Genomic DNA, 19,032 nt, shown 5'->3' with positions numbered 1-19,032 from the left:
TTTATTGGTTTGTCGCTCATATTTTTTTTTGTTTTTGTTTTTGTTTTTTTTGATCGAAAGTGACACCAATTTTAATGTTAATTGTTGATGATCGGTATTATTTAGTATCTTTTTTCTTATATCACATTTTGATTTTTTTTTTTATTTTATTTTCAATATATCTACTTGTATGACATGTTTTCATCTATATTTATGACATGTTTTTCGATCGTTTGACTATTTTTTATTTATCTTTCTAAAGGTTGATTTGATATCGTCAGGATTGATCAAGACGACGTTTATAGTTATGGTCAAGTCGGTGTTGACTGCGCTTCCGTCGTATGCGATGCAAACCTGTTTCCTTCCGAGGAAGATATGTGATGAGATTGAGATTCATGGTTTTATTTGGGGACACTCACATAAAAATCGAGGTGTTGACTTGGTTAAGCGGGATGAGGTGTGTCAGCCAATAAAGGAAGGTGGCCTAGGGATAAAATTGATTTACGATCAAAATACAGTGTTTCTCATTAAGTTGGGCATTAAGTTGATCACTTGTCCTAATCAATTATAGAGAAGAGGGATAAGAGCAAAGTATAATGTGTTGGATTTAATCCCAAGGGAATACATCGAACTGTTTGCTCTAGATTGTGGAGTGGATACTAACCTTGAAGTAAATGGCGTCGCCTACTCCATCGATATCCTTGATCGGTGTCCATACTTGATCCCCGGAATTCGAGAAAGCTAACGAGCAATGTTCCGAATTAATCGTGAGAACTATACAACCGGAGTCGGAATCTTCAGGGCTTGAAGATAATATTAGTTTCTCCAACAAGTACGGGTTCAACGGACGTAACGAAGGGGACGAGTGGCTTTGGACAAAGGGTCAAACAATTGAATTTGGAGGTCGGGGCCACATGTTAGCAGCCAACCAAAGGACTACCCCAACATCTCCTTCCTCGTATCACTGGCAAATCCAGCTCCACCAATGTTCTTCTCTCGAGATGTCGTAGAAGCAACATTTGTCACCCGTCTTTGTTAGCAATAAACAGGGAGGGAAGTTGAGTTTTTGATCCATTAGAGAAATTTGCCATGACCGGCAGATTGCGCTCATACGAATACGATCTGTAACCGAGCGAACCATGTCTGCAACGCTTGTTAAAAGATCACCTGTAAGATTAGCCCAGTCAGGGGCATTGGCCGCTAATTCCTTTCCGAACAAGATGATGAAATGTACATTTTGGTAAGCCAACGTATCATGTTAATATAAAGGAGTTAAAACGTTATGGAAACAAGAAACCAGAAAATGGTTTCGAATTAGTCAATAAAAGAACCATGGGCTCAAACACCCTTTATATGTTTGCTGGCATATTATTTATATGGTCTAACATCATTTTAACAAGAAAAGGATATTATGCTTGGTAAGATGAATTTAAGGTTACCTTGATCATAGTTTGGAAGCACAGACCCCTCCCATGTCTTTAGTACTTCTGACCCTGTTGTATATGCTTGCAGTAAAAATTACTAAATGTTTGCTGGCATATTATTTATATGGTCTAACATCATTTGTATTCAATAATCACATAAATTGTCACATAAAGAGTTGAATCGGATCAAACCTATAATAGAAAATAAAATCCTCCTAACATCAGTTTTCTATACGCAAAATTTATACTTGAAAATTTATTTTATAGATTTTTGTGGATAAATCTAAGTAAAGTGATACGGAGCTAGACTGTTGGCTAGCTGGTCCTTGCGGCCCTTAGCAGCTTTGCTCGGTTCGCTTAGCACTAAAGCAAACCTAAAAACCACAAGGTTGGTAACCCAAGTTTGTACGAGAAAAGGGAAAACACACAAGAGAATTTGTCAAGAATGCCTATATTTTATTCACAATGAATCGAATATGTATAACGAGGGTAGGAAGGCCTCCTTTTATAATGAAATCTCCTTGCATACTATGGCTAAGACTAGTACTCCTAGTTAAACTAAGACTATAGTCCTACTAGGGTTGGGATTTGATGTTGGAATCCTAATTACACAGGGAAGGTGCTGCGTGGCTTGCTTATTCCCAAGGAAGGGACCAAGTCTCTGGCCCAGGCCGCTAGGTGCGGACCTGGCGCATCTTGCGAGGCTTGTCATGCCCATGTGTGCACCCTAGTAGGTGCTTGTCTCAGCCTCCTGCTCGTGACCGACCTGCTGTGTGTTGGTTGTGACCTCCTGGTTGGTTTGGTGCAAGCCAATATCGCCTTCATGGTCAATCTGTGACAAAAGAGTAGAAATTCTAATTTCTTCCAAAATTTATAACTTCATACTATTTTTTTTATCTCTATTAGTTTAAGTAAAATTTAGTTTATTTTAAAAATAAATATTTAATAAATATTTATTATTTTAAATTTAAATGATAAACCTTTATTTTAGTAATATCTAATCTAATTTCATTCACCAAAACATAAAACTGTTTAATGGACCCTAGAGATGTTGGCAGCATATTATGTATGTGATGAGAGTATAACTAAGCTTCCCCTTCTATTGGCCACCGAGTATTTGGCGTGGCGTGGGGTTCATAAATGAAGTGGCTGAAACGGATGGGAAACGGCAGCCCATGAATTCATTTAAGAAGGTCTGAGATCTATTTTTATTTTCCGACCACAAGCGCGAGGATGTAATGACATACGTAATATTCTATGTCAATAAAATATCAACTTATAAAATTTTAAAGAACGAAATTGTTTTAATAGAAGCTATAAAGAAAATATCTAAAGAATTTTGAAAGTTTTTGGGAGATGACAGACCCTATCGACTCTCTTTTTATTCATCCCTGCAAGCATCCAATATACATGTATATGTTGGTCACAAGAATAATTATCAAATCTCATAAAGATTATAAATTTTCATATAATTTACTTATTTTTATACTTTTTGATAATTTAGTTTAATTGTTTTTGGATAATTTAATTTTTTATTCAAAAAATTTTTGACATAATTTCTAAAAGATTAAGATCCTTTATCATAAAATTATGTATTCACATTTATTTATAAACGTATACCGAAAAAATGTATGTTCACCAAAACATCTAACCTAATTAAATCCTATATGATTCAAACGAATGCACTCTCACCACGTCTTCAGCTCGTGAATTTGAGTGCACTCGTGTATCATCATTAATATATCGCCCACTAATGCCACAAAGAAGACAAAACAATTAATTGCATGTGATACATTTAAATCTTAAAAAATATTTTTCATCGAATATTAAAATAAATAGTATTGCATTAATCAAACATTTTAGTTTATTTTTAACATATGCATCAAAATTTGAAAATGTTTGCATCCACTACATAAACATATGATCCTATTTTGAATTTCTGTTAATATGTCGTTAACTCTACATATTAAAAAGCTTTCAAATGTTTTGAAGGTCCTAAGAGCTGAACTCATGACCTTGTAAAGAAATTCTATGACATTCAAAAGTAGATTAATATTTTAGAATGCTACATGTTCAATTCTCAAAACCTTTAAAAATAGACTTTTATTAAATGATAATAACACATCGACAAAGTGGTCAAAATAGAATGATATTAAAAGTTTAAGGATAGATATAGAAGCTTTTAAAGCTTATAGACTAATTTAGAATCGGTCTCATAGTTTGGGGGACCTCTGATACAATTACCTCTAATAATTATTATAAATAGTAGCCATTAAAATTGCGTGCGTGGTACATGCACACATATATAATATCCACAAATGCAAATACTGCAATTGCATTGGATCACGAATCTAAAATTAATAGTAATTTTGAAGCAAATGAACAGCTCACACGATAAAAGCACTAATTAACATTAATTAAGGATCGATTAGCAGATAATCCACCATGGTCAAAGCATGGAGAAGAACACGTTTTCAACTCCTATTGGAAAACCATGCACAAGCAAACCCTAGATTTCGGACAAGTAATTACCCTATTAATCTTATTATAGTACAAATTATGTAAGCATATAAAAATAGTATCTTTTAAATTAAACTGTAAATCTCAATGAATGGTAATATATCAAATAATTCGTTATATTGACATTAGTGTCTCCAGGACCGAAAACAGGGAGACATACACCTGTGATTATAATTGTAGTTTATGTTAATCACTAGATTTAATTATAAAATAAGTGTCCAAATTATATTGTTTTCTTAAATAGATATTTAAAACTTTTTATATTCATTTAGATGTCTAACTTTACAAACGTTAGGTGTTCAGACTATAACCACCGTTAAAACATCCATTAAGTGACATGTCACTTTCTAGTAATTTTAATTTTTTATTAAAAAAAAATATAATTTTTATAAAAAGTTTAAAATTTTCAGAAATATTAAAAATCCAAACTTGGAAAACCTTGATTTTAGTCCTATACCCACACAGATCACCGCTTTGGCCGTCGTTACCGTCGATCAAGCTTACCCTTGAACACTCCTACGCCCAGCGGGTCATTTACCCCAAACATCTACCTGAAAAATCATACCCGGTGATGAAATCAATGGTAAACCTGAAGAAACAACGAACTTGATTCAACTCCCGCAGCTCCGATTGCGGTGTCTTGTCGTTGGGTGGAGGCGTGGTCGGGTATAGGTTTGATTGACGACAACGCAGCAAGGGCGGTAGTCGATGTGGGGCTAGAGATTAGATTTAGTGGTTTTCAAAGGTTTGGTTTTTTAAGATTTTTGAAAATTTTGAGTTTTTTAATAAATATTATTTTAAATTTTTTAAAGTTACCTTAATGTGACACATGTCTTTTAATAGCATAATTTAATGATTGTTACGGTCTAAACACCTAAAACGATAATATTTGTAACGTTTGACACTTGAACTAATATAAAAAAATTAAACACATTAAAAAAGGTATAATTCGAGCAATTATAGCCCAGCCCAGTCCCTATGGATTAGGGTTTAGAATTATATTCATTTGATCGTACGGATTTATTTTGGGAATGATTTGTTTAAAAAAGATTACAAAATAAAGTGAGAAAGTCAAGCAAGGAAGTCATTCATAATTAAAGTTATATTTATATCAAGGGAAATGATCACATCTACGTGTACGGTCATGACGTGGCGGGTAGATTACAAACCAAGCGTTCATGGTTTCAACACGTCGAGTTCTTCGGGTTCATACACGTCATTCATGCAAATGCAATATAAATTTATAATATTCTTAGAAAAAATCTCAAACAATCACGTCGAAATTCGTCATTGAAAATTTATGTTTATCTTCAATGCCTTTTTCCTGAACGTACTTTCACATATTCGAATTCGAAAAACAACACACAAATATATATTTCCCATGAGAATCCACTCATAGGCTGTTTTAGAAGCAAAATAGAAAGTGTCACGCGGAAAAGACTAAGGATGAAGAAGAAAAATTTTAATATAATTTCTTGAAAATCCGTAATTTTAAATTTATCTATAATAATGATTTTACCTTTTATTTATGTAAAACAATTCAATCACTTTGGACAAAAGTAACGTGTTTGATTTCAATTTCTTACAAAATTGAACCATTGACTGGTCAGAAAGCTTCCAAACTATATGCAGAAAGCAAACTTGAGGCATATTGGCACCAAAATCAAACCTGTTTCTATGCAAATAATAAATGTTACATGCATATAACACCTCTTATTATGACGTCCTCAAATCGAATGCTTCCACAAGCATTTATTATTTTAATAATAAGTAATTCAAATATTTCAAAAGGAAATTGATTGGATCGCCCTCATGTGGTGGGAAGAGAATTGGTCCAGCATGCCAGCTTCCATTGGTGAAGCGGTCATTTCAAGTAACAACTCAAATGATCCTTGGCTTCAGCTTAAATCAACTCCTGTGAAGCCAGAATCTTTGTGAGAAATGCAAAACAAAAGAAGAAGGTGGACACGTGGCTGTTGTACGTTGGTGACAGCTAATATAGTTCCAGAAAGCAAGGAGTGAGGCACTCTCCCTACACCAGGGAAAACGATATCACAATGGATTATCTTCCCTTAGTTGAGATTTATTATGGGAATAATATTTGAAAATGGAAGATTTGTCAATTCAATTCCCTGCTCAAATTCAAGATTTTGTCATACTACCTTTCCTTCTAACAAGTAGGGGTAGAAGCTCGTCATATATGCAAGTCTAACAGGGACTAAAAATTATCCGGTGATAGATAATTTTGATTTGGGGTTGAGATGAAATAATAAATTTTATAAGGGACATATATACAGAATTTTCATTTAACCTGGTCATATAAAAGTAAAAAGAACCAAGTTATGCTCATACCAAATTAAAATATAGGGGCAAAATACCAAAGTTAAGTATAATGAAAGGATCAAATTCATGATTAGACCTTTTTATAAAAGAGGACACGTTGCCATAGTAATAAACAGAGGACGGTACCCAATTTTTGACTTTTGGCCTGTGGCTTATTTATACAAGTACGTCCCCATACGGACCCTAAGTCCCTTGGCTGCGCATCATTTCCTCTTCATTTGTCCTACAAAGCTAATCAAACCAGTTAAAACTGAGTCTTATACCATGGGAAGAACACCTTGCTGTGAGAAAAATGGGCTCAAAAAAGGTCCATGGACGCCTGAAGAAGATCAGAAACTGATTGATTACATTCAGAAACACGGCTATGGCAATTGGAGAACACTGCCAAAGAATGCTGGTAAGCTCTCTCTCTCTCTATAATTCGTGGGTGTTTTCGTTGTTGCTTAAAGGAGTAAAGGGCATTTTATATTAATTTTTAAAATTCAGGGCTTCAAAGGTGTGGAAAGAGCTGTCGTCTTCGATGGACTAATTACTTAAGGCCAGATATCAAAAGAGGCAGATTCTCTTTCGAGGAGGAAGAGACAATAATTCAGCTCCACAGTGTGCTGGGAAATAAGTAAGTTTATGTTTTCACCATTCGTGGTTTCTGTTTAGATTTTATTTAGAAAACATATGTGTTTTTGTATATACGTAGGTGGTCTGTCATAGCTGCTCGGTTGCCCGGAAGGACAGACAACGAGATAAAGAACTACTGGAACACACACATTCGGAAGAGACTCCTCCGAATGGGGATCGATCCAGTGACGCATAGTCCGCGGCTCGATCTTCTCGACCTTTCCTCGATCTTAAGTTCGTCTCGGATGAACATGTCGAGGTTAATCGGAGCTCAATCCCTTATTAACCCTGAGATTCTAAGGCTCGCCAGTTCTCTCATGTCATCTCAAAGCCAAAACCAAAACCAAAATCCAGATTTTGTTTATCAAGATATTGAAGAAAATCAAATCCAAAACCAATATAATCCGCCATTGATGCAAGTCCAAGGGATCCCAGAAGCTTGCACCTCGTTGAATATACCTCCTTGTAGTAGCATTCCATTTGATAACAACGAAGCACCGTTGATGATGAACCCTAACCTGAACCAATTCCCACCAAACGCCGATTTCAGTGAGTGGCAGCAAGGCAATGCCATGGTTCAAGATTTGACTGAAGATTACGTGCCGTTTCCGGCAAACTATAACTGTTACGGCTCCGACCTGAGCTTCGGCTTTGCGTCGGTTCTATCAACGCCTTCTTCCAGTCCGACGTACATCAACAGTAGCAGCACCGAGGACGAAAGAGAAAGCTATAGCAGTAACAATATTTACAAGTTCGATCAAATTCCGGATATTTTAGATGTTAATGAATTCTTGTAATTTAGCAAAATGAACAATCAAAACTCACAAAAGAAGGGTTTTTTTTTTTTTTGCATTCAGTGCGGAGTTGTGACTTGTTGTTGATAATTAATTTGCTGCAATCTTCTTTAAAATTTCTGTATTAGGAAGCAAGATCCTACCTCTTTATCACTTCTTTTAGTATGAAATCAATCTTTTCAATTTTTATTAGTGAAAATCGCATCAGTGACCAAAAATACCTTATAATATACGATTTTAACCAATTTTTTTTGGATTTGCCAAAATGACCAATAAAATCGCAACGCGATATCAAAATCGCAACGCGATTTAGAAAATCGCAACGTTAAAAAGAAAATCGCAACGGTCAAAAGAAAATCGCAACGCGAGCTTCCAAGTTCGCAACGCGATTTAGAAGAAAATCGCAATGCGATTGATAGAATCGCAATGCGATTTATAGAATCGCAATGCGATTGAGAGAGTCGCAACGCGATTTAGAAGAAAATCGCAATGCGACTGAGAGAATCGCAATGCGATTTATAGAATCGCAATGCGATTTAGAAAATCGCAACGGTCAAAAGAATAGTTAAAAAAATTTTGTTTCTTAAGAATTTTCTCTAAAAAGATAGTATCCGCGCGGACGTGTCGAAGACACGTATTACCACGACCACGACCACGACCACGACCACGACCACGACCACGACCCCGACCCGACCCGACCCGACCCGACCCGACCCGAGACGAGACGGCGGCGGCACGCGAGAGTCCCCCTTGTCCTCTTTCACTCAACAAGGAAGTGCAAAATACAAGCCTTAAATACCATTCCCAATAGTATTTCCAATACTATGTGGGATTGAGCATTACCAACACTTGTTCCAAATATCATTATTCTTCATAAGTTATCATCCATTACAATATGAATTAGTCGTGTTAATGAACCAATATACCTCATTAATATATGGTATTGTTGAACAAAAGAATGATGATGATGATCTTATTAAAGACCATCTAATACGAAAGAATCCAATGCATAACCGATACCTTATTGTGAAACTAATTCACATAGAGGTTGTACATGAAAAAAAAATCTTTTACTTTTATAGTAATATCTATCTCAATAATTTTAATATAAAAAATATTTTTATTTAATAATAGAATTATTTCATGTATTTATCAAGTTATAATTTTAAATACTTATTAAAATGAATTAATTTATTATCGATAATTCATATTGTAATGGATGATAACTTATGAAGAATAATGATATTGGGAACAAGTGTTGGTAATGCTCAATCCCACATAGTATTGGAAACACTATTGGGAATTATATTTAAGGCTTGTATTTTGCACTTCCTTGTTGAGTGAAAGAGGACAAGGGGGACTCTCGCGCGCCGCCGCCGCCGTCTCGTCTCGGGTCGTGGTCGTGGTCGTGGTCGTGGTCGTGGTAATACGTGTTTTCGACACGTCCGCGCGGATACTATCTTTTTAGAGAAAATTCTTAAGAAACAAAATTTTTTTAACTATTCTTTTTAACGTTGCGATTTTCTAAATCGCGTTGCGATTCTCTCAATCGCATTGCGATTCTCTCAGTCGCATTGCGATTTTCTTCTAAATCGCGTTGCGACTCTCTCAATCGCATTGCGATTCTATCAATCGCATTGCGATTTTCTTCTAAATCGCGTTGCGAACTTGGAAGCTCGCGTTGCGATTTTCTTTTGACCGTTGCGATTTTCTTTTTAACGTTGCGATTTTCTAAATCGCGTTGCGATTTTGATATCGCGTTGCGATTTTATTGGTCATTTTGGCAAATCCAAAAAAAGTTGATTAAAATCGTATATTATAAGGTATTTTTGGTCACTGAGGCGATTTTCTCTTTTTATTACATTGAAAAGTTTCCATTATTGATGTGTCCCCACAATTATTTTTTGTTGTCATCATTAATTTCCATATGTATATTATCATATCTCACTTTTTATTTTTTGAATTAATCATTGATATCTAATATATTAATCGATTAATTCAGATTAGATACTGTATATGCGAGAGTGATCTTCCCAATTCAATTTACTCTATTCGCAAACGCTAGGATTCGATTGCTTAAGAGACATAATATCTCATATTAATCAACTTATCATATATATATATATATATATTCAAACCATGTCAAGTATAAAGACAGAAACTAAAAAGAAGAATAATGAAACAAATCATACATAAGGATGATGGTGTTGTCTTTGTTCACAAGAGTTTTGGCACTTATAATAAATGAAACCTAACGTCTTTTCCCTTCTTCCCTAATATGCTGCCATTTTTGCCTATAAGTGGCGGATCCAGAAATTTAAAAATAGAGGTTTAAAATTTTAATTTTTTTAAATTAATAGGTATGCAAAAATTGTAATTTTTTAATACATTAAACTAAATTTAATCACTTTTCTAAAATAATGAGATATACTTAACCCCGTTTAGTGCATCCGCCAATGCCTATAAATATAAATGTTTTACTTTGAAATCCGTAAATTAGATTATTATATTAATTGGTTTAGTCTTATAAAACACTAACACTTTAGATAAAGTCAAAAGTTTAAATTTGATATTATAAAAAAAATAAACAGAATTAAAAAAATCAATTTTATAATATTTAATTTGAATTAAACATCAATTAATTATTAGAAAAATATTGATAGTATATATGATAGGAGATATAAGACTTTTGGTTTCAAAGATACCAACAGAGAGTTCAAATATCGGCGGACATTCCGGCCATGGCGACGTCGGAGGTTGTGAATCAGACACGTGTAAGGGCCACCTGTTAGGGCAAGTCTTTTTCAGGTAATGTGATAAAAGTAGGTAATTTGCATGGGCGATTATGGGTAATGGGCGGGGTTTGACCTAAATAAATAAAATATGAAAAGAAGAAGGGCACGGGTCGACCGATCGCGTAAGGGCTCGAGTGACGGACCACCAATTGAAAAACATGGCGGATCTCTTGTTGTGTCCTTTATTATCCGTCTTAAACAAAGAACCTAATCTGTTTCATAATGTCACCATTTGAGGACACGTGGACTCAATCATGCATGGGGTTTTGACTTTTTTTTTGAGCCCTTTAAAGCCTTACCGGTTGACCGGGTAACAACAGTGACAAGTCTTCTGTCCCCATATTTTGAGAGCAACCCTAGCTTTGACTTTATAGTCACTATATAATTACTTACTACTTTGTCTTCATGCAAAAAGGAAAAAAACACTTGATCATTCTTAATCAATAATATTTTATGCTAATCTATTATTAACACATTTTGCAAAAGAAATGCAAACTTGTTAGCATATGTGTTGGCACCGCGAAAAGTTGCAAATTTAAAAATTATAAATTTAAGATGTAAAGTTATAAAATTTTAAGAGTATAAAATTAGACATCATCAATAAGAATACATATAAAATATTAAATTATATGAGGATTTAAAATTTTAAAAGATACGACTACAACCAAACACTACCTTGATCCACCCCTAACTTCCTTAATATTTCTGACCTAATTACTTTTTTAAGACTCTGTTCATTTTAAAATTAATAATTGAACATCTGTCATAATTTAATCACGACTTCATCTATATTAAAAGACAATTTCAACATATATGATCATGACATGGGTCCGTACATCGTGGCCTAGATCAAGTGCGACAATAAAACAAAAGATCCATGTTTGGATTTCAATTTTAATGGGACATTAGGTTAAAACCTAATATACTTGGTAAAGAAGTTCACCTAGTATATGTCGTTCTTCATCATATACGGCTCTTGGGTAAGATGAAAAACCAGCACTCCAGTTTTGAACATATGTTTTTGTTTCTTGATTTGTTTTGCCACACGAAACTCGTGTACGTACGGACCGACGTCTCATCATATATTGCATGAAACGAGCTCCTTTAGTTCGGCTTTGTAATTACATTGATTCCTACATGTGTAGAAACAAGACAACATGGATATGGTATCCTTTCACTTTCGTCTCTTCATATGTCGGCAACAATGGATCAAGCTGTCTTTCGACTATGAATAGCCGACAAGCTTCGTTTAGACTTTATAATTTGAATATTTTGAAGAAAAAAAAATTGCAGACCAAGAAAATTTTGAAAACATTTCGTTTTCATTTTAAAAGATAAAGACATGGAAAAGGTTTAGAAAACCATTTTAATAAATACTTTATAATAAATAATTACAAAGTTGTAGGATAATAATTTGTACAAACGCACATTTTAATTAGCTAATTGATATGATTAAATTAGTTGAAAATTGTAGAAGAAACTACGTGAATTACAATGAATGATCGGGATCAATAATAAAAAAAAGTAATTATATTTAATTTAAAAATTTTAATTTTTATTACTTAAACATAATTAGAAGTTGTACGAGATGCTAACTTTTATATATTTATAATCGCCATTTATAAGCAGATCAACTTCCCTATATTCGAAGCTTCTTTCCCGTTTACCGGTTCTCTATGTCAAACCCCATGTAAGCTTAACGTAAATTATACGTCAAAATTTGGTAAATTATTTTACAGGTCAAATTGTATTATAAGTCCCTATCCTATGAACAAATAGTGGATTTAGTCACTCTATCTCTTGTCTTCCGCACTTGCACTCGTGTGATACATGTACAACCATTGTGGAAAACATTAAATGAGATAATTAGGGCTTAAACGTGTCAACTAATGTAGAAAAATTGAATTGATAGAGGCAAGGTTAAGGCTCCCTCTTTGACAATGAGCCGTCCAGTGCCTCAGAAAACGACACCCTCTCCCGTTGATCGACCGCCCAAAGAAACTTTGTTCCTTCAAACATTTTGAAAAAACATGACTTTTACACTCGAAAAGTGGGTTCATGCCTTAATATGACTTTGGGGTCTCATTCATGTGTGTGTGTTCTTTAATAATTGTAAGGAAAATGCGGAGAATTTTGGGTTTTGAGAACCATAAGTCTTGGTGATAATGATATGTTCTAATTTGGAATATGGAATGAAGAAAATCGTAGACAAAAGTTGTCAACTTTAATGATATAAAAAAAAATATTTGATGCAGTAATAAGTATATAAGTCGTAATTTTACGAAAGAAAAAGAATTTTGTTGATGAAAAGAAAATAACACTAGTTAAAAATATGATTATTGATTACATATTAATTTATAATTTTATAATATTAAAGTATCAAAGAGTTTGTGGAAGTTAAATAATAAAGAACCTTAACAGGGAGGATAAAGATTGAACTGACCCATGACCGTGTGATATATATTATTCAATAGTTTTAGTTATTTTTGTTAAATTATTAATTATAAATTGGGCTAATATTGTAATACATGCAAGCGGTGGAGTTGAACATTTAGGATTAGCCTTCATACATACAAACATATATGCAGGACTTTGCCCTAAGATTCATTGGTTTGCTATAAGACTAATATTATGGCTTTTCTTAGTGGAGATTTTAGAATTGAGAGAGATTTAGAGGTGTTTAAACCAAATATTCGAGGGGATAAATTATCTAAGTTCAAAATAGGTACTTATAATCTAAATATTTGAAGGGGATTAACATCATAATGGAAAAGATTGTGACCAAATGGAGAAATTAATTGTGGTTCGTATATATATATATATATATTATATATATATATATTATATATATATATTCAATAAAAAAGGTAAAAGCAGTAGGAATGAATATTTCCATCCTACACATTTACAAGCTGATCAATTGGCCTGGCCTAGTTTCATATAATTCAACTTCCATGGACAATCGGGGAAGAAAGGGAGAATGGACAATTGCATCAAAATCTCCGAATGCCTTTGCTGGGAGCAATGCTTCAACATTGGAAAAGCCATAGAGCAGAATCCCTTACATAAACATGTCATTGTTCTTAACTACTCACTGAGCTCAGCCCTCGAGAACGAGACATTATGTTCATGAGCTGTAATTTTAGTGGAAGATTGATGAATCATGCTATCTGCAGATAAAAGACTTCTCCCAAACCAACTTACTCTGCACGTATAACCTTCCGGATTTCTTTTATTGCTGCACTAATTCTATACAGGGCCATCTTCTCAACCTGAGTTTATAGCAAAAGGAGAATTGTATTCACACCAATACACAAAATGAACACTGTTAACTGGAGTTGTATTTTAAAATTTTACCTCGAACTTCTTTGCTTTGGCTCTGTGATTGTCGGGAAGCAGACGAAGCTCATCGATCAACTGGATGCACTTGGTCATATTTTCCGGTGAAATAAATTCCAAAACCACATTAACGCAGGACTACAGGTTATCAGGGGGGAAAAAAGAACCTTAATAGCCATAAAATTGAAACCAATGAAGAAGCATATGAAAAATGGCACATAACATCATCCAGTAAGTTCTGCAACGATTATTCAAGACCAAACATATCAGTATATATACCTTAACGTTCCTAATCTGGTATGGACAGCCAGCTGGAATTATAATGGCTTCTCCAACATGTTGTTCAAAAGTCCAGGGTTCAATTTCTAGAAGCAGTATCAGGTGGGAAGAAACTTTAGTATGTTTATCTTTAACTATAACAAGAGATAATAAAACCAAGTAAACTCACCATACTCCTCCTTCAGCCTTCTTTTGTGACATGCGTCGAGAAAGAAATTCTGATCAAGGATTGGATGAACCACCTGCAGCAGGAATGTTAAACAACCAGCGCAATGTCCATTCTGTTAAAAAGAAATTCAAGTCTCGTGACACGTCTTACATGCTTTTGAAAGTCAAATGTGTGATCAAACTCGTTTGAGTACTTTTTAAGGTATTCCATAAGTTTTGGAACATCCTGCCTGCGGAAGACATCCCATTCTGCACCACAAGACTTGGCCAAATCTGTTCTTGTCCGGAGGATTTCATGATCTTCTAATGCTTCTGAGCTGTGAATGGTGTTAGATGGAAGTAGTGCAGCTTCAGAATTTGAATTACAGTCCGAATCGGACTCTGAGTCAGAGCTATCTTCCTTAACATGTGCTTCATGCACGGCAGAAGGTGATCGAGAAACTTTTGGTGCTGTGTGATGAGAATACATTTCTTTACCGACTGTACCATTCAATCCTACTTCTTCCATGTTTTCATCATGTGACGGACCTTTTTCCTTAGCTTCAGTAGCCATATTTTGATCCAGATTAGTCTTAGCAAGCTCCTTTTGGTCTTCAAACTGTTTCTTTTTCATTAACTTTCTTATTTTATTAAGCTGCTTCATGGAAACAGGAGCATCTGTAGCATGTGCTAGAACATTAACCTGTGATGGAATGAGGGAGAAAAGAAATATAAAGAAACTGTTCATTAGCGAATATCAAAGAGCAAAGGAATACGCGTAATACCAAGTTTTACAGGATGAAATGACCAAGATACACATACAATATCACATAAACTGTAACATAATTTTGTCACGGAATTGGCCTGTACAAGTTCCTCGCCACTGCAATATGAGATGGAGACAGATGGGCCAAGGTCAGGCTTTGTGAATTCTTGTGGCAACCTTGCAGCAATGTTCAAAACACCACTTCCAGGATCCATGTAATCTGGAAGTGGTAAAGAACGAACGAGTTCAATATAATGATCTGGAAATTGTTCATGAAATGTTTGAGAAGAAAGGTGGCCCTTTAGTTTCAGCTTCTCATCACACATGCTAGATTGTGGCAGCTTCCTTAATGATCCCAAAAACGACTGCACAATACCGATTTCAACCTGCCATATATGAGGCAAAATTCTTTATACCTACATAATGAAAACAGCTCAAACACCAACAATCATGATTGAAAAAAAAAAAAAAAAGAGTGACAAGCAAGAAATTGCACCTGTGAGCATACCACACCACACAGGATCAAGCAGATGCACATGAAAGTTTAAATGCACTTTCATGAACTAAAAGGGACCTATCTATGTTCCTTTAACTCCAAAATTGCAATTTGATATGAAAATGTAATTTAGAAAGCTAACCTCAAACCAGTCCAAGTGAGCAGTATCTTTATGTAACTCTTCATTCTCAGCTTTGGCAAGACTATTCTTAAGATATGAGCAAAACAAGAATAATGGATCCCAACTTAAAGCAGTAGTCCGAAGAACATTCCGAACTATTACGGGATGGCCTTTACCCCAATGCTTCTGGAAGTGCTCCAGGTTATCACCGTGAATGTTCAAGTTAGTGGGGTAAAATAGGAAGTTATCATTTGAATTCTCTCTCCTGGAAGCCTCCTGCAACTGCGTCACCCCTTTGGCTTCATAATCCGTCGCAGGACACTGGGAGCAGCATGAAAAAGTATCAACTGCTTCTGGCAATTCACAGCTTCCAACTATTTCTTCAGCGCTTACTTCCAGCTCTTTGAACCAACATAGTGGCAAAATACATTTCAGACCAAGAAGGCCATCGCCACAACCACCAAACTCTCTGGGTGGGCATGATATAGGAACGCTGCCATCAGGAGCTTTCCGACTAGGAAATGATACAGAAGAATCAATATGCCTACCGTCTGAAGTCTGCCTGGTTATTCTAACAGATTTTCGATCCGAAAGGCATACACCAGGAAAACAAGTTTTCCTTCTCTTTGGGCATTTGCAGTTAAGTTCTTTGATACTTCCAACTAAATTCCCTTGAAAGATATCCCGACAACAACTTAGGCAGGCTATATGAACACTTTGGGCAGCTTCTATGGAAATCCAATATGAAAGACTTGCAGTTACCGCTGCTCCAGAAGTAATATCATCACCAAAGTAAAACCAAAAACAAACATATATTTTATTAAATACATTCAAACAGCAAAGAGCATACCAGCATATTCCTTATAGCCACAAAATTCAGCTTGTTGTACCTGAATATCACACAGTTTCTTGCCTATGGCACACAAGAAGACATCAAAACGTCTTACTCTGATTAACATAAAGTGCTTTAATAAGAAAAATTCACGTAGCATCATTGTAATACCTTGTATTTTTGCCTCCACATCGATCTCGGCACTTTGGTCTTGGTTTATTCTCTTAAAAACAGGAAGAAGCATGCAGATCAAATAATGAAAATCTAACACCTTGTCCACTATGTTTTTGTCCCTAAGAATCTCCTGAGTCATGTTATTGTTTGTAATTAAGCAGAACATCAGATATTGGCGTGGATAAATGCAAGCACTGCATCAAAAATGAGGCGTTTCAGATGATATCAGACCTTACATTCAGTCACTCTACATTGATTCACTGAACAGATCTTGCAGCCACAAGTTCCACAACACACAGGACAAGCTATATGAACTTCATCTTGCTTAGAAAAATACCTGCATGCAGTATGACAACATAATAGTTAATCAACATCAATGTTTTAACTCCAACCAAATGGTTCGAATCCAATTCAAACTAAACAGATGATACAAGCCAGAATGGGAAAGTATACTCCAAAAATACTAGTTCAGGAAGTTCCATGTGAGAAACTACGTGAACAACTTCTAGAGGCCGAAACAGGTACTTTACAATCACAATTTAAACAGAACTAAAAGGGGTAAAAGATCACGCACTGTTCTTTTATGCAATCCAAGCAAAATAACTGCTCTTTACAACTGGAACACTTGATCAAATTAGAAGCACCACCCTTTCTACACCAATGGCACCTTATTCTTCTCCCTCTCCTCAAATTTGTCCCATTCTTCTTACATGGCAGAAACTTCATTAGGGGAGGGGATACCCCACAATTCAAAAAGAACCAGAAGAAATTAACTAAAAAATGGCAAACTGAAACCAAATATATATACCTGCAATGTACCAACAGGTAATCGCTGAACGTTCTTAGATCTAAACCGCCTTCCAGTCATTGCAACAGTATTAGTTTCAGTTTCTCCTACTTTAACATTAATACATGGAACTGAACCCGAACATGAACCTGCGTTATCAAAATGTGGACTTGAAGAAGAAATAGCCATCAACCCATTAGGCAATTCTCTCATCAAGTTAGCTATTTCTTCTTCTTCTTCATCATCATCTTCATCAAAGTCACTACAATCACTTTCTTCTCGTTTCTTCTTATTCTTCTCAGCTTCTCTTTTCAAAACCATTCTTATAAGCTCCAATGGCAAATTCCCTCTTTTCAGCTTCATCTTACGAACAGCTTCGTCCAACGCCTCGGGTTCACCTCCGATCACACGCTTCCGCTTCATTGGTCTCGCTAATTTCAGCAACTTTGCCCTAATTTCGAGCTTGTTCTTCTCAAAGGCGTTCTTTATCCTCTTTTTCCGTTGCATCTTCATGGATTCGGGCACTTTCTGTTTCTTCTGCCGGATAGAGCCTTGGACATAGTGAAGCTCGCAAAGCTTTTTCCCTTCCATTACTCGTCGCTTGCACCGCCATTGTCTCCCGTCGGTTCGATTGCACCGGAGATGGTCCGGTGTAGCACCTTCTTCCTCCATTCCCTCTGTTTGGCTGATTTTTCCAGTAAAAAGCGAATCTTTTCCCCGAAAAAACAATGGGATTCTCGAGAGAGAAAAAAACAGAGAAAACGATCTGGGTTTAGATTAGAAAGAGGAGAATGCTGGTTTTTGGAATGGACGGAGTTAAGGGTTTATTGGGAGTAGTGGAGCTGAAAGAGTGAAAAAGAAAGCGGCAGATACGGTAATTTTGAGGAAATATAAAGTCCTGTTTAGCCCGGGTAACTTTCCAAATGGTGCAAGGAGAGGAAGCTTTGATCGGGAAGCTTGACAGTTTGAGACAATTAAGGGGGAGACTCTCTTTGGGTTTTTTCTCAAAATTGCATCTTTTTGGAGTTTTTTTTTACTATTAAGCATTAAGTGAGATATTTATTGCTGGTATTATTTGTGTGAAATCATATTAAGAAACAATATGAATGTTGCAGAATTTGAGCATGCACCAGTTGATTATGGCCATTGCCAATTGCAGTAAGCGGTTTGAATCTGCAGCATTGTAATAAGCAGTTTGTGCAATCCTTCAGTATTCGGTAGCGTCGACGGAGATATCGAACTTTCCACTCGACCCGACAAAAGTTGTTAGTGCTGCTGCACAATCTACATATTGTTTTTACATATCGTATCATAGATGTCCTTGTCTGAGAGAGCATTGCAATCAGATAATGCTTCGAACAATCCTTTTTCAATCTCATTCTATATCAGATCATGAAGCAGAAAGCAACCATTCAGTTTGTAAAGCCGAGAAATCGAAATTTTCGAGTCGGATTTGAAAATAACTTGTGGTCAATCCGATCAGCTGTGTTCTTTCAACAATGGCTCTTTCTTCTTTGCAAAATATCATTTAAATTTGCAGCATAATGATTCCCATCCTATAGACTTTGCCTCCTGCAGCATGGTTTTTGTACCAAGTTGTGATCAACAGCATGAAAACATA

At 35.4% G+C, this 19,032-nt stretch overlaps 1 protein-coding gene and 1 pseudogene across 1 annotated transcript; one reads left to right on the top strand and one right to left on the bottom strand.

The window, feature by feature from the left end:
- The first annotated feature begins 6,496 nt into the window (after positions 1-6,496).
- Positions 6,497-7,705, top strand: LOC120183488 (transcription factor MYB102-like). Its single transcript, XM_039188168.1, has 3 exons — positions 6,497-6,663; positions 6,753-6,882; positions 6,961-7,705. The coding sequence occupies exons 1-3, from the start codon at positions 6,531-6,533 to the stop codon at positions 7,676-7,678; spliced, it is 981 nt and encodes a 326-aa protein (XP_039044099.1). The 5' UTR covers positions 6,497-6,530; the 3' UTR covers positions 7,679-7,705.
- A 5,693-nt stretch (positions 7,706-13,398) lies between these two features.
- Positions 13,399-18,410, bottom strand: LOC120183439 (annotated as a pseudogene).
- Between the last annotated feature and the right edge of the window lie 622 nt (positions 18,411-19,032).

Source organism: Hibiscus syriacus, unplaced genomic scaffold (genome assembly GCF_006381635.1).
Source record: "Hibiscus syriacus cultivar Baekdansim isolate YM2019G1 unplaced genomic scaffold, ASM638163v2 tig00112762_pilon, whole genome shotgun sequence".
Taxonomy (NCBI): Eukaryota; Viridiplantae; Streptophyta; class Magnoliopsida; order Malvales; family Malvaceae; genus Hibiscus; species Hibiscus syriacus.
This window is presented reverse-complemented; position numbering and strand designations above follow the sequence as displayed.